This window comes from Phoca vitulina, unplaced genomic scaffold, assembly GCF_004348235.1.
Source record: "Phoca vitulina isolate PV1807 unplaced genomic scaffold, GSC_HSeal_1.0 scaffold25, whole genome shotgun sequence".
Classification (NCBI taxonomy): Eukaryota; Metazoa; Chordata; class Mammalia; order Carnivora; family Phocidae; genus Phoca; species Phoca vitulina.
The window spans coordinates 34445889-34462568 of record NW_022589728.1 but is presented as its reverse complement, the minus strand read 5'-3'; the positions used below and the strand labels follow the sequence as shown (position 1 = coordinate 34462568).

The 16680-nt window shown below is 38.2% G+C and overlaps 1 protein-coding gene across 1 annotated transcript in view; it reads left to right on the top strand.

Annotated features, from left to right (window-relative positions):
* The window catches only part of CNGB3 (cyclic nucleotide gated channel subunit beta 3), a 135900-nt gene that overhangs the window by 49240 nt on the left and 69980 nt on the right, over positions 1–16680 (top strand). The window contains exons 4-6 of the mRNA XM_032421894.1: positions 10056–10210; positions 12412–12564; positions 13571–13779. Of these exons, the coding sequence (XP_032277785.1) occupies positions 10056–10210; positions 12412–12564; positions 13571–13779 (517 nt within the window). The remainder of the gene's footprint in view (positions 1–10055; positions 10211–12411; positions 12565–13570; positions 13780–16680) is intronic.

Here is a 16680-nt window from a genome sequence, read left to right as displayed (position 1 = left end):
TATTTATTTTACAGAGAGAGAGAGCACGCATGCACACACTTGCACACAAGTTGGGAGAGGGGCAGAGGGAGAGAATCTTCAAGCAGACTCCCTGCTGAGTTTGCAGCCTGCTGTGGGGCTTGATCTCACAGACCTGAGATCATGACCTGAGCCAAAACCTGAGTGGGATGCTCAACCAACTGAGTCACCCAGGCACCCCAAATTATTTTTTTATTTTTTGCTGTCAAGTTTTAGTGTTATTTATATATTCTAGATACTAGATTTTTGTTGGATATATTGTTGAAAATATTTTCTCCCATGGTATCGCTTATCTTTTCATCCTCCTAATAGGATCTTTTCATAGAGCAAAAGTTTTTAATTTTGATTAGGTGTAATTTTTCAGTTTTTCCTTTTGTAGATTATGCTCGTGATGTCAAATTTAAGAACTCTTTGCCTAGCCCCAGATCCAGAAGAGTTTCTTCTACCTTTTCTAAAAAGTTTTATAATTTTATGTTTTACACTTAACCTTATGATCCATTTTGAGTTAATTTTTGTATAAAGTCTGAGATTTAGATTGAAGTTCACTTTTTTGCCTTAGATGTCCAGTTGCTCTAGGACCATTTGTCAAAAGGGCTATCCTTCCTTCTTTGAAGTGCTTTTGCACTTTTGTCAAAAATCAGTTGGTGTGTTTTTAATGATGGTATGAATGTCCTACAGGTCTGTCCCCAGCAGTAGATAACTGACAGCAATCAAAACTATGGCAGTGTCCCAGTCAGTACAAATTTCTTTATGAAAATATAATTACTAACAGAGAAGGAAAGCTATTATGGTCTGCTTACATCTTAAGGAAAGTTCCAATGTAGAGCCAAGCTACTAGCACTGTTCTCTCACTGAGTTTCAGCAGTTATCAGCAACTTGTAATTTCATCTTGCTTTTTTTAACCATCTTTTTTTTTTATTTTTTATTGTTATGTTAATCCCCATACATTACATCATTAGTTTTTGATGTAGTGTTCCATGATTCATTGTTTGTGCATAACACCCAGTGCTCCATGCAGAACGTGCCCTCCTCAATACCCATCACCAGGCTAACCCATCCTCCCACCCCCCTCCCCTCTAGAACCCTCAGTTTGTTTTTCAGAGTCCATCGTCTCTCATTCATCTTGCTTTTTACTAACCTACTTCTAATAGACACTTCATCCTTTCATTTGTAGTTTAAAAGTCAAAATTATTTAAATTTTATCCACATTCCTAGCCACCCTCTTGAACATGTTTAGTTTGGCTCTTCAGTGCTTCAGATCGATTTGATGTCTCTTCCTGGCATTAAGAAGGAAAAGAAGATGCCATGAATTTGGCACTCGGAATATCCCTTAAATATATGCACTGTCATCCCCTTTAGGTCAACATCAAACTGAATATTCATTTGCCATTATTTCTGTATTAGATACTGTTAATTCTCTCCCTGGAGTATAAATGATATCTCTCTCTGCTTTCAGAGAAAAGAAGCTGTGCAAATATTTTCCAATCAAGAAAATGTATTCCTCCTAACCATTTACTACTCACTCACTCAAGGAAGAATCTACCCAGGAACTTTGCCCTGTCAGACACTGAACCTCCTAATTTTTAAATGGGCAGGGACTGGGAGCTGGTGCTCTACGGCTCTAAGAGCTAACCACAGTCACATTCAGGCCATCAGAGTATAGACTTCTGCAGTCTTGTACCCATTGTGCAGAACTGTGACCTAACTCTATGTGCTGATGATTAGCACTCTGACTTCTCCTCCCTTTCCTAGTCTGATTTCCTTACTATATCTGGTTTCTCTGAGGATGTCCTGTGATTTTGCTTCATCAACTCAGACAGTCTTGGTTTCCTTCTTTCTACAAATTACCTCTCTTCACATTTAAATTATTGAATTAATCCAAATGGAACCCCTTCCTGCCAAGAGCTTTCAACATACATCTCCACTGGCATCCCTTTAAAAGAAGCCAATCTCTGCTCTGAATCATGAGATTCTGTTTCTGTCTCCAGGCCACAGCGACACATACTGCTGCCAAGGCAATGACAAATCTGCCTCAAGGTAATTGACATTTGTTTGGGGGAGTTGAAATAGTTCCACACCCCCCTTGTCACATCTGCTTCTTGCTATCCACTTTCTCATTCCTAATTTTCTCATAGCAGGAGAAATTGCTAATCTTGTCAGAACCCAAGACATTGGGTTCTTGATCTGCTATGTTTTAGTAGTGATTGGGATCCCTGTGCCTTAAAGGCAAGAAACCAGCCCCTCATCCTTTCTCTAGGTGTTTTTCCTCTTCTATGCAATAAACCCATCTGGGCATGGATTACTGCTTAGGGAAGATTTCCACTCAAGGTGGGTAGGTGGGTAAGTAGACCCACAATCTGACCTATGAAATAGCATATTTCTCTTTAGCCTGTGGTTCCCAAACTTAGATTCAGGGAAAGATTTTAGAATCTACTTTAGCCTCAAGGCCTAAATTGAATTTCTCAACAGAGATTTTGCCAGATTTTACATCCTCTACTAACTAAAATCCCAACTCCTTCATCTTCTTCCTCTTTTTAAACATTTTACCTTTTAAATTATATTCCTAATGTCAAAGGAAGAGGCCACCATGCAATACCTGACACAAAAATTGAATTTGTTGCTTGCTAAGCCAGACAGAGCTATACTTGGGAGGTAAAGTCTCCCAGAATAAAGTGAAAAGCTGATTTTGGATAGGGTTTGGCAGCATGGAGTTCAGGGAAAATTCATTTTCCCTTAGAAATTTTGAGATGCTGCTTTATTAGCGTCTAGTATCCAGTAGTGCCAATGAGAAATCTGATGCTGATCTAATGCTTCTTTATTTATAGGGATTTTTGTCCTACTCTAGAAGATCTCAACAGTTTTCTCTTTAATTTTAGTGTTCTGAGATTTATAATGGTGTGATGTTTGTGTTTTCTCTTATTTATTTCACTTGCATTTGGTGACTTTTTTAATCTGAAGACTTGCATATTTCTTGAGTTGTGAAAAAAGGTTTCTCTATAATATCTTTCTTTGTTTTTTTTATTATTATGTTATGTTAATCACCATACATTACATCATTAGTTTTTGGTGGAGTGTTCCATGATTCATTGTTTGCGTATAACACCCAGTGCTCCATGCAGAACATGCCCTCCTTAATACCCATCACCAGGCTACCCCATTCGCCCCTCAGAACCCTCAGTTTGTTTTTCAGAGTCCATAGTCTCTCATGGTTCGTATCCCCCTCCGATTCCCCCCCTTCATTCTTTCCCTCCTGCTATCTTCTTTTTTTTCTTTTTTAACATATAATGTATTATTCATTTCAGAGGTACAGGTCTGTGATTCAACAGTCTTACACAATTCACAGCGCTTATTGCTTTTATTTTGGGTTTTTTTTGGGGGGGGGATGATCAAACTCTTTATCTCCAAGTTTCTTTTTTTCAAGATTTTATTTATTTATTCATGAGAGACAGAGAGAGAGAGGCAGAGGCAGAGGGCAAAGCAGGCTCCCCGCTGAGCAGGGAGCCCTATGCAGGACTCAATCCCAGGACCCCGGGATCATGACCTGAGCTGAAGGCCGACGCTTAACCGACTGAGCCACCCAGGCGTCCCTATCTCCAAGTTTCTAATTGATTCTCTTTCAAAATAACCTATTCCGACTAAATATCTATTAAAATACATATCCTCTCTTATCTCTATTTTTTAAAAGATTTTATTTCTTTATATGAGAGAGAGAGCGCGTGCATGCGCACACAGACACACGCACGAGCAAGGGGGAGGGGCAGAGGAAGAGGGAGAAGCAGGCTCCCCACTGAGCAGGGAATCCATACAGAACCTAGAAATCATGACCTGAGCCAAAGGCAGATGCTTAGCTTAACTGACTGAACCACCCAGGCACCCCTCTTATCTCTATTTTTAATTATGGTCTGTTTTACTCATTTCCTCGGGTATTAGTTTTTCTGTTTGTTTACTTTAGTGCTTCTGATAAAGTTGATTTTGCACACTTGTTTGGTAATTCTTGGCTTATGTGATTATCTTTGTACTTGAAATTCCCCATAACTTACGTAGATGCATAGGGTACAAAAAGAGAACAATAGGAGTCGTCTACCTTGGAAGTAGAAGTATTTTATTATCAACATTGTTCAGGATTATCAGCATATAGTGATAATAAAAAAGAGACCAACTTTCAGTCATTTATAGCTTTTATTAAATTGGCTACAGCCCCTACCCCCCCCCCCTTTACTGCCTGCATCTGGAGAAAATCATTCCCACTCAACCCCCTCTTATTCTACCTCCTCACCTCACTCCACCATGGGGTAAGCCATTGCTGTAAATTCTGTTCCATTTACAATATTCTTTCTACAGTGATTGTGGGAAAGAACACATTGCCAAGAATTGTACCACCCACTCATTGTCTGGACATAGAGTCCCCCACTTCTTATTCTTGCCATCACCTGGGACACAGCTCTGCTTTTCCAGCCCAAATCCCATCTCACTGCTACATCCTGGAGACAGTGGCTTCTGCTTCTATCCACTCAGTGAAGGTTAGGGATGAAAGAAAGAAAGCTACTTCCCTACTCTGAATGTTGTTCCTTGTGTCATCATCCCAGTGATTGACTGTGGACCCTTCTGACCCCTTAAATCCACCCCCAAAAGGTAGAACACTTCCAGAATGTCTCTCACTTTGCAACAAATATCTTCTGTGAGTGTTTTGGGCAGTGTTTTCTTCATTAATAATAGCAGTGCTGTGCACATCGTAATTTGTGAGAAATAAATGAGTTAACATCTGAACCCATGTGCTTTTTGCTTTAAGAAACTCCTCAAATTTCTTGTTTTCTAGCTAGCACTTTCCTGTTTGTTTTCCAGTACTGTAGATGTTTTAAATCTTTTTTGTCATTTCTAGACATTTATGGCATTCAGCCTATTATCTTGATTTAATTTTTCATCTGCTTCTTACAATAGCGTTACCCCTTTTTTTTTCTAGATATGTATGCATTCTGAAATAGTCCACTCAGGCTGCCATAACAAAATACCACAGACTGAGTGACTTAAAAAATAGAAATTTATTTTCTCACAGTTCTGGAGGCTGGAAATCAAGATCACAGTGCTGTCACGATTTCTGGTAAGACCTCTTTTCCTGGCTTATGGATGGCTGCCTTCTCACTGTGTCTTCGCATGCCTTTCTTCTATGCATGCACAGAGAGAGAGCCCTCTTCTTCTTCCAAGGACACAAATCCTGTTGAATTAAGGCCTAATCCTTATGACCCCATTTAACTTTAATTACCTTTCTAAAGGCCCTATCTCCAACTACAGTCACATTGAGAGATAGGGCATCCATGTATGAATTTGAGGGGGGACACAATTCAGTCCATGGTACATTCTAATCAGTCAGTTTTTAAATTAAAAAACCCCAGAAATTTACTCAGAAGAAGCTAAGTAAGAATAAATCTAAGGGCATATGTAAAATGAAAGAGAGGACTTTAACTAAAGAATCTTTAAAATCAGGGTGCCTGATTGGTTCAGTTGGTAAAGCATGTGACTCTTTCAGGGCCATGAGTTTGAGCCCCACATTGGGTGTAGAGATTACTTAAAAAAATTTTTTTAAAGAATCTTTAAAGTCAATATAGGACATGTTATCTTTCCTGAAGCAAAGTAAGTGCACAATAAATATCTATTAAATAAATGAATGAGGCATTCAAAATGTGCCTTAGAACTTTCCCAAGACACCATTATTCAGGAACATTTTGTGAGCACATCGTTTGGCTCTTTCAGGCTGCTATTATATGGGAAAAGTGGTAAAAACATAGTTGTTGCCCACTTTACTCTCAAAAAGTACCTGAGATCATTAGAGAAGTTAACATGTTTATTAACATGAAACATATTGGTATTATGATTATTTTATGTTTACATTGATATGTGTATCCATTCTCTTTCCTAATGGGTTAAGATTTGGGAAGGATTGCTATTAGGCATGTTAGTGTGTGTATATGTTGATGTGTATGCATACATGTGTACATATGGGTCTTATGGATATAAATGTATAACCTATGTGATAATATTTTTATAACTTTTTTGTTACTTTAGTCTTAAAATGTTGTTTAACTTTTAACAAAGTTAGGCACCACTACATTTATGGGCCATTACAATGTGATTCACTAACAATAAAAATAAATATCTTGGACACAACCTCCAGCACTTAGAGATTAACAGAAGAAAAGATCTAGAGAGTGGACTGCTGGCAGGGATTTAGAAATAAACTTTGGAGTCACAAATGCATTTTAGCATATTCTAGACAGATCAAGAATTTAGGTTAGGAAATTGTGCATCATAACATCCATATGTACATTTCCATATGTAGAAACTAATGTGTACAAACAATACCATATGCACAAGTGAAATGTGATAAACAACTCAAAATCTTCACAGCATTTAGAGGTGAATATGAGAAGAAAGCCAAGTAAGACTTGGTTGAGTTATAACTATACCAGCCCAAATTTGTACGTTTTATGGTCAACCACAAGATACGTTGGTAATAAACAGAATTTTATACTAATTCAAGTATTTTCATTCTGAAATTTACTCCTATAAAAATGTCCAGTCAGTCAAAGCAGGTTTCTTTTCTTCAAATGTAACTTTTGAAAACAACTGTCTGAATTTATCATTAATTATTGAGAAAACACAACAAAAGAAAAAAAACCTGCTCCTCTCTCCCCCATATCTTCCCAAATTGGAATATAATATTCTTTGTCCAATCCCTGTCTTCAACAAGGCATGAGTAATGGTTTTAAAGGACTTTGATCAACTGGAATTTCTAAAGAGTTAAGTCATTGAAAAATGAATTTAATACTTAATTAAGCATTAAGAAGAATCTGGTAAATTTGCAAAAGCCAAAGTTTATTCAACATTTTACTAGAGGGAATAAATACCACTTTTAACTGAGCTTAGGAAAAAATGAATGGAAATCTAAAATACCACTTCATGAACAAAGGCAGAGCCTGTGCACTTTTACAAAATATTTGTGAAGACAAAAATGACAAAATTTGCAGTTTGTGTGCAGCATGAGACACCACTGACCTCTCTTTCCAAACTCTTAGCTTCCCTGATTTTTGTGACATTTTTCTCTTTCAGATCTACCTCTCTAATTGCTACTTCCCAGTTCCTTATCTTATGCTACTCCTTAAATGTCAGCAAATTACAAGGTTTGACCTCCCGATCTTTTCTTGTTCTATGCAGGCTCTTACCAGTAATCTGATCCACTGTATAATTTTTACTATTGCCTCTAGAAAAGTGATCCTTCGTTCAACATCTCCATCCAGCTCAGCCCTCACTGCTGAATTCCAAACCTAAATTCTCAACTGCCTGCTGTACAGAATGTATTTTAAAAGAATTTGATTCTTCACTCACAGACATATACTGAACTGAATGTATTTCTAGTTATTTTACAACTTAGGCCTCCATCTGAGTTGCCTATGCAACATCACAGTCACCCACTTTGCTAACTTCCTAGGACTGCCACAACAAATTACTATAAACTGAGTGGCTTAAAACAACAGAAATTTATCCCCTCACAGTTCGATAAGCTAGAAGCCCAAAATCCAGGTGCCTGCCAGTTTGGTCCTTCTGAAAGCCTGAGGGAGAATCTGTTCCATACCCTTCTCCTAGCTTCTGCTGGTTGCCAGAAATTCTTGGTGTTTCTTGATTTGTGGATGTATCAACCCAATCTCTCCCTTCATTGCCACATGGTGTTCTCCCTGTGTGTCTCCTCCCTGCCTTCGTTTGGCCTTCCTGTAAAGATACCAACCTGGTGGCACAGTTGGTTAAGCCTATGCCTTCAGCTCAGGTCACGATCCCAGGGTCATGGGATCAAGCCCTGCATCGAGCTCCCTGCTCAGCAGAGAGTCTGCTTCTCCCTCTCCTACTACCCCTCCCTCCCCCCAGGTTGCTCGCTCTCTCTCTCTCACTCACTCTCTGTCAAATAAATAAATAAAACCTACAAAAAAAAGATACCAGTCATTAGATTGGGGGCCCACCCAACTGCAGTATGACTTCATCTTAACTTAGTTACATTTGTAAAGACCTTATTTTCAAGTAAGGTCACAATCTGAGGCTCCAGTTCGAAATGAATTTTAGCAGAACACTATTCAATGTAGTCCACTGACCAAACTTGAAATTTCCACTGTTATATTAACCCATATATTTTAACTCAGCTCTCTCCTTTCTTCGAGTCAGACTTCCTCCACACCACAACTAATTAACTTCTTTCTTTTTTCCATTATTTTTTTTTAAATATAGCTTATAATGTCCCTCTTCTGCTTAGAATCTTGCTCTACTTCCCCATTAGTCTCAGCTGACCTCATAGGTGATTTGGGAATTTATGTTAAAATGTTTGAGCCTTTGTTGTACTCCACAGGGCAGCAACTGATACACTTTTTCTCCGGCTGTATCCTTTGCTTTGAATATTTTCCCTTTACATTATCAATCAAAGTGCCATTCATCTTTTACTGTGAACTCATCCCTGATTGCAGCCATCCATTTTACCTCATCAAAAGAAGTCATCCCTTTGTGTTATACTAAAGCAACAAGTTTAAGTTAGAGAACACGTATCACTGAGTGTACATGAAAACTTTCCAAGGTCTTAATAAACACAAATAGTTTTAGGGGCGCCTGGGTGGCTCAGATGGTTGGGCGTCTGTCTTCGGCTCGGGTCGTGATCCCAGGGTCCTGGGATCGGGCCCTGCATCGGGCTCCCTGCTCAGTGGGGGGCCTGCTTCTCCCTCTCCCTCTGCTTCTCCCTCTCCCTCTGCTTCTCCCCCTACTCATGTTCTCTCTCTCTCTCCGTATGTCTGTGTAAATAAAAAAAAATCTTAAAAAAAAAAAAAACACGGATAGTTTTAAAAGGATCAATTTCAAGATCCACATCTTACCTAGGTACTCTTTCTTAAAACTGATATCCTAAGTACACCCACAGACCACAAGTTTCTCTTTCTTATCTCGCCTTTCACGATGGCTTTTTGCCTGTTTTGCAAAAAAAAAAAAAAAAAAAAAAAAGGCCTACTTCTAACCCATCCCAATATTACTATGATGCATTTGGCCTGGAGTGCAAAAGCTCTTGCAACCCCAAACACAAGAACAATTGTCAAATATGTTTTTTTTTTTTTTTTTGCTTATATCCCTGATTGAATTTCAAGAAAAGAGGACTACTGTGTTAATACTATTTTTTTCATCAGCTCTTTTTTTAAATGAGTGTTCTCTATGCTCTTATCAAAAAAATTAAAACAGGAACAAATGTCATTCTAACGAGTTTTTTATTCTTCCATAGATACATAAACAAAGTTTAAAAGCCTCACTCATCTCAATAATAGAGTTTCAGTAAGACTTTCCTTCTATTTTTCTTTACCAAAGTTTATTAAATGTTTACATATTTATGTAAAATATGGTTCATCAAGGAATTATGAGGAATAATTCTTTTAAAATTACAGTTAGTAATATGAACAAGAAATATCAAATATCACTCAAATGAAGCATAGTTACATAAGTATATCCCTTGCTTCTCTCTTCTACCTTCATTTGTTTATCTCATGAAAATACATGTTTCTTCTTCTCTATTTGCCTTTTGTCATTCAGTCACAAAATTACTTCAAGAAAAAATACATTCATAGCTTCTGCATATAGGTAGGTGAGAGAAAAGATGGACAAGGATTACTCTATATGAGAAGCAGGGAAAAAAGAAAAGATGAAATAACTTGAAAGGAGCAGTTAGGGGTGCCTGGGTGGCTCAGATGGTTAAGCGTCTGCCATCGGCTCAGGTCATGACCCCAGGGTCCTGGGATCGAGCCCCACGTCTGGCTCCTGGCTCAGCGAGGAGCCTGCTTCTCCCTCTGCCTCTCCCCCTGCTCATGCTCTCTCTCTCTCTGTATCTCAAAAGAATAAATCTTTAAAAATTAAAAAAAAAGGAGCATTTAATAGTGTAGGGTCTATAAAGAGGGTGAAAAAACTTAATCTCTTCCCTGTATATACCTCTTCATGGTTCCATCTCTATCACCATTTTTTTCCTCATTTAATCCAAAAAGCAAACCACTTGGAGCCCCTGTTATAAATGAGTATGCTGATGCCCAACTACACAACTTGGTGAAAAGGATGCGTCAAAGAACAATGCTCTACAAGAAAAAGTTGGCAGAAGGAGATATATCCTCACCTGAAACCAGCCCCCAAACTGGTAAGCATTGTTATCTCAAAGTACTGGAAAAAAGGAAGTTATGAGGGGACATGTAATGTCTTAGTTTGGGTTCTCCCAAAAGCTGACCCTGAGACAATGATTTAGGTGCAAATAGTTTATATTGAGGGTGATCCAGGAAGGTGAGAGCCGACAAGATGGAGACAGGAGTTAAGACAATAAAGATGTATTAATGAGAGGGCTTCTTCTGTGGGCCCTCAGACTTGATCCAGCTAACAAACTGTGTGGATCACACTTAAGAATTCTCCTGAGAAACCTCCCCACTGTTTTCCCACGATGGTTGCATCAATTAACATTTCCACCAACAGTGTACAAGAATACCCTTTTCTCCACATCTTTGCCAACACTTGCTATTTCTTGTCTTCTTGATACTAGCCATTTTGACTGGTGTGAGGTGATATCTCATTGTGGTTTTGATTTGCATTTCCCTGATGCTGAGTGATGTGGAGCATCTTTTCATGTGCCTGTTGACCATTTATATGTCTTCTTTGGAAAAATTGTCTATTTAAGTCTTCTGCCCATTTTTTAATTGGATTGTTTGTTTTTTTGGTGTTGAGTTGTGTAAGTTCTTTATGTATTTTGGAGGAAGTGGCGGGGTATCAATCCACCAAATCCTGTTTTCCATTAGTTAAGGGTTACTGTTGGGGCATGTTGCTAACTCTCCAGTACTTTAAGCAAGCCATCTGAGAAAAAATGCTGAGGGGGACAGACACAGGGAGCCCTCTGCACAGGACTTTTAGACCCATGGTATACGAGCAAAGCAACAGCAATATCTGCTATGGCAAGTTTTATTGTAAATATTAATTAAGAATACCCCTGATAGGGGCACCTGGGTGGCTAGTTGATTAATATCGTGTGCCTTCAGCTCAGGTCATGATCCCAGGGTCCTGGGATCAAGCCCTGCATTGGGCTCCCTGCTCAGCAGAGAGTCTGCTTCTCCCTCTCCCGCTCCCCCTGTTTGTGGGCATGTGCGTGCTCTCTCTCACTCTCTCTGTCAAATAAACAAAATCTTAAAAACAAAATACCCCTGATATACAAAGCACTTATTATAAAAATACAAGAACACTACCTGAATACACAACATAGCAAAGAACATCAACAAACTAATCACATGGCAGAGTGGGGCAATTATCAGCCTCCCTAATAATTACAGAAATGTGTTTATGAAAAATTAATAAGTGCAAAAAAGCAGAGCACAAAAGTGATATATATTATGATTACATCTTTGTAAAAACATTTACATATGTATAGATAAAAATAGAAGAAAGTTTGGTTGTTTAATAACAGTTAAAAATCAAACTGTTAATTATAAAGGATAGAGGTGAGGGTTGCCTTATAATTCTGTATAAGATAAGTTGGATTTTCAAAATAAACTGTGTATTATATAGTAGTTTCCCTTTTAAAAGAAGAGGCTATAATAAATCAGTTATTATATTTTGATAAAGATAAGTTGAAAAAAATATTTCGAGCTTTATCCATAACTTGAAAGATCTGTGTGAGACTAGAGAAGCATGAAACTAAAACCTGTGGCATGATGTATATTTGTAATGTTTCTTTTCAATGTAAATCAAAGGACTGCCTTTATTCATGCTACAGAATTTGTAAGAATTAAGCTTGTATTTAAAATATCCTCTTTGTGGGGTGCCTGGCTGGCTCAGTCAGTAGAGCATCTTGGGGTTGTGAGTTTGAACCCCACCTTGGGTGTAGAGATTTTTTTTTTTTTTTTGAGAGAGACGGACGGAAAGAGAGTACACACAAGCTGGGGGAGAGGTAGAGAGAGAGGGAGAGAGAGAAGCAGACTCCCCGCTGAGCAGGGAACCTGATGTGGGGCTCAATCCCAGGACCCTGGGTCATGACCTGAGCCGAAGGCAGATGCTTAACCGACTGAGCCACTCAGGCACCCTTAGAGATTACTTTAAATTAATTAATTAAAATATCCTATTTGTAACACCTTTGGGATAATTTACTAGGAAGCTTTAAATCTGCTGTTTATTTCCAAATTTCAGTGTTTTCATTACCTGGATATTGTCATTAATGTCACTATTTTCAATGTCATAACATGCCTTATCTACCTATATTGAGAAGGGGAGATTCTGAAATGTTCTGACTTCAAGAAATCCAAGTTTTTCTCATTAACCTAACCTAACCTCTTAAAAATGTGTTCTTTTTTCTTCCCTATAAAGCAAAGCCCACAGCTGTACCATCAACACAAGAAAGCAATGCTAAGCTAAAAGAAGAACATTACTATCACATATTGTGCTTTAAATTCCAGAAGATGCCTCTGACAGAGTACCTAAAACGAATTAGACTTCCAAGAAGCATAGATCCATACACAGGTACCATCAAAGGGTTGACTATCCCAGTGGGAGGGCTAGCTATTACCAAGAACCCCTGGAACCCAAAGTCACAGATGGCTTCCACTTCTCCCTAGCCCACATTCTGAATCTATCTAGAAAGCAGAATTTAAACTATATTAAATATGCAATGGATTGTTTGCCCCTCTTGAAGGCAAGAGGTAAAATATTCCTGCCTGTTTTTAAATGGCATGCCAGTATAATGTGGAATAAAGTAAATGTATAATCATCAAAATAGATAAGTGATTGATAGATGATAGATAGATGATAGATAGATAGATAGATAGATAGATAGATAGATAGATAGATAGATAAAAATAAATAAGAGGCAGTCCAGTCTATGCTGCCTGTAATTACTTTTGAAAAGAAAGCCCCAAAGCATTCAGTGATATGTACACTGACACCCTTCCCCCAAAAAGTCATTATGAAGTATCTGTCTTCTTCCATGCCTTCACATTGTTAATTATTCTAACTGAACAGATCCCTTCCTATGGCCTCCCTTGGGCAGAAGAAAGCAATGTGTGAAAGGACATGGATTGCCTGAATGGGCTGATTCTCTGACCTCTCCAGGTCAGCTATACTCTTTCAGCAAAATGTGGCTTTTTGTCAACCTGTCTGGGTGATCCTGCAGCTTAACTACTGATGCACAAAAGACCTGCTGCTGCAGTTATCCAAACAGGGCATCTCTGACCTCCCTGGGTCTCTTCTTCCTTGATCCGTATAGCACAGTTACCTGTGGGGACAGACTCAGAATGGCCACTTCTCGGCAAGAGGAGAAGGCCTCTCTCCAATATCAGAAGAGCTGATAAGATCACTCAACATCCCTTGTAAAGCCCAGTGCTTTCCACTGTAGAGTCATAATTGCACTGAATTTTAATAGACCCTCTTATAGCAATTTGCTTATCTCCAGAGGACAGAGCTCCAACATTACCAAACTAAGCAAGAGAATTATTTTAATGCTTGTAACATGCCATTTGGATTTTTCTAGATCGACTCTATCTCCTGTGGCTCTTGCTTGTCACCATTGCCTATAACTGGAACTGCTGGCTTATACCACTGCGCCTCATCTTTCCATATCAAACACCGGACAACACACACTATTGGTTTATTGCAGACCTCATATGTGATATCATCTACCTTTGCGATATGCTATTAATCCAGCCCAGACTCCAGTTTATAAAAGGAGGAGACATAATCGTAAGTGGGGCTGGGGAAAAGCAAAAACTGACAAATATCAGATTGGACTACAAAAATAGATTTACAACACTGTTTATTTAATGTCTGACTGGCTATCTCTGCCTGTATGAGTCTTTAACCTCTGGAAACCACCAGTATAGTAATACTAGTAATAACAACAACAACAACAACCACCACTGAGCACACACTATGTGCAGGGGACCATGCATCTCCCTGTGCTTTAGTCTCCTCATCTTAAAAATAGTAATAACAATAGTACCTTCACAGTGTTGATGGAAAGACTAAATGAACTGATGCCTAGAACTGTGTTGAGTGCCTAATGAGTGCATATTAAATGTTAGCTATCATTATTATTTCACTTAATTTCTTTACAATGCCTCACTTAATCCTTTCAGTCACCCTATAAGAAAGATATTATTATGAACCCCATATACAGAAGAGGAAACTGAGGCTTGGAGAGGGTAGGCGAGATGCTCAAGGCACAAAGCTAGACAGCAGCTAAGGCAGGATTCAAATCCAGACCTTGACTCCAACACCCATGCTCATTCCAACTACACCATGTTGGTTCATGTTGGCTAGTTTTTCAGAATTTGATAATATGTGAGCATAGAAAGATAAAACCAGGTCTGAAATATCAAAACCATATACATATTTTTTCTAAATAATGTAAAAAAATATATATAAACTATGTATGCAAAAAGAAATGATTTAATAAATATTTCTCTAGTAATCACACCTCAAATAGTCTATGAGGCAGTTGTTTCCCACCACCTTGCAATCTGCCATTCACCTCAATATTTTTTTAGAATAAGGCAGGTATTATATCATTCATAAGAGTCTATTCAACTTCCTCAGGAGACAACCTGGTATTGAGAGAAAGCACTGGGCTATAAGATTTTTAGGACACAGACTGTACCTTATTTATCATTGTATAGTCAGCACTGAGCACAGGACCTGTACACGGTACAGAAAACAAGTCCAAGGTCTTAGGTCTTGACACTTTGGGAAAACCTAACTTAAAAAGAAAAGAAAAGCTGTCATGACCCTTTTAATCAGTGTAGATTCACTGCACTGTCTAATATAGTGGCCCCACTAGAGAGATGTATCCAAATTTAAATTTTAATTAATATTAAATAACATTAAAAGTTCATGTTTCTCAGCCACACTATCAATATTTCCAGTGCCCAATAATCACATTTGGGTAGAGGCTACCATATCAGAGAGCATAGAATATTTCCACCATTGCAAAATGTGCTATTAGATAGTGCTATAACAATGAGCCATCAAGATTTTCACTGAGACAGCCAAACCATAAGAAGGAAGCCACACACCCTGCAGACAGGTGCAAATCACAAGCACATAAAACACCCCTGTGGTTTTGTGGGTTTTTTAAATTAATATGGTATCTACTGGCCTCTCTTCTATTCACTCTTCCCCTATCCAGGTTCATCCCATCCCAATTCTCACCATAAAATGCACTGGCCTACCTCAGAAACTACCATTTTTACCCTTAGGAGAAATTATTTTCTCCTAGATTTATTTTCAGTGTTGAGAGAATTTCATAAGCAACCCAGTCAATCTAACAGAAGAATATGTTTTCACGAGCACATACCCAAATCTTAAAGCTTCTACTCCTCAGCCCTTCCCCCACTAACTAGAAGGATGCTTCCTTTCCAACTGATGTCCACTGTAATATCCTTGTCACAATCTCAGTGGGAACTGCACAGAACAGACCCTCCAATGGATCTGTCACAGTAGGAAGAACAGACTGAGGGAATACATGGCACCTTGGGTTCATACATATTTTTGAAGAATAAAGGTGGGTTCCTTCATCTCCCGAATATTTTCTTTTGAATCTCCAGATAATCTTAAATTATCAAAAAGCTGAAAGGAGTAGTTTTGGTTATTGTTTTCTTTTAGAAAAAAAATTATTCGCTGAAGAAATCTTATTATTTGAAAGCTTTCCTAGAAAGAAATTCTAAAGGCAACAGCTATAGCTGTAGCAAGAATCTATTCAAAATATTCCTTATGTGGACTTCAGAGTACTAGTCAGCTTACCAGTACTATCCTGAGAGCTCACTGGCAGCTTGATGAATGATGATGATGGTATACAAATAAGAAGTAAACAACCCACAAAAAAAGAGCACTAATTTCAACCTCCATTAGATGCACAAGGGGGGAGAAAATCAATGTTTGACAAATGGAAAATGACAAAATCAGTAAGGGGAGACTTATTTTCAATTTTCTAAGAGGGCTTTACACACAATGGAGTGTTAAAAACAAGAAAAATAACCAATAAAAACACACTCAATGGGCTCTATTTAAAAGGCATTATCACAAACTACAAATACAGAGCAGGAACTAATTGCTTTGTTTGTTCAAAAGAAGTTTAATTGTTTCTCTAATTTAGAATAGGTAGTGTTAGCCTTTGAAACTTGATTACATTTTGTTAAGAAGACTATGCAAGTCAAGTACCCAAACTGAAGATCTGACTACATTTAGCTATCTATGCTACTTTTGGTATACCGCCAAATTGTTCATTCACTCATTCATTCATTCAACAAACATTTATTAAATATCTACAGTTGCCAGGTATTTCAGGGCTGGAGGATGGAAATATTAATTCCCCCAAGGCCTTGGAAAAAAGACAAGTAACAAAAGTGCAAAAGGCCACAAGAGAGGAAATTAGGAGGGTTTTGCACAATATTTATTTGCAATATCCTTCTTCTGAAGATGATGCTACACAAATAGAGAATAGAATTTTGTATCAAAGACCAATAAAAGCGTCTCTTATCTATAATTTCCTTTATAGACAGCAAAAATAGAGCTGAAAATGACAATGAGGATTACTGAGATATGAGACTCATACCCACAACACTGCTAAACCTACCCATCACAACG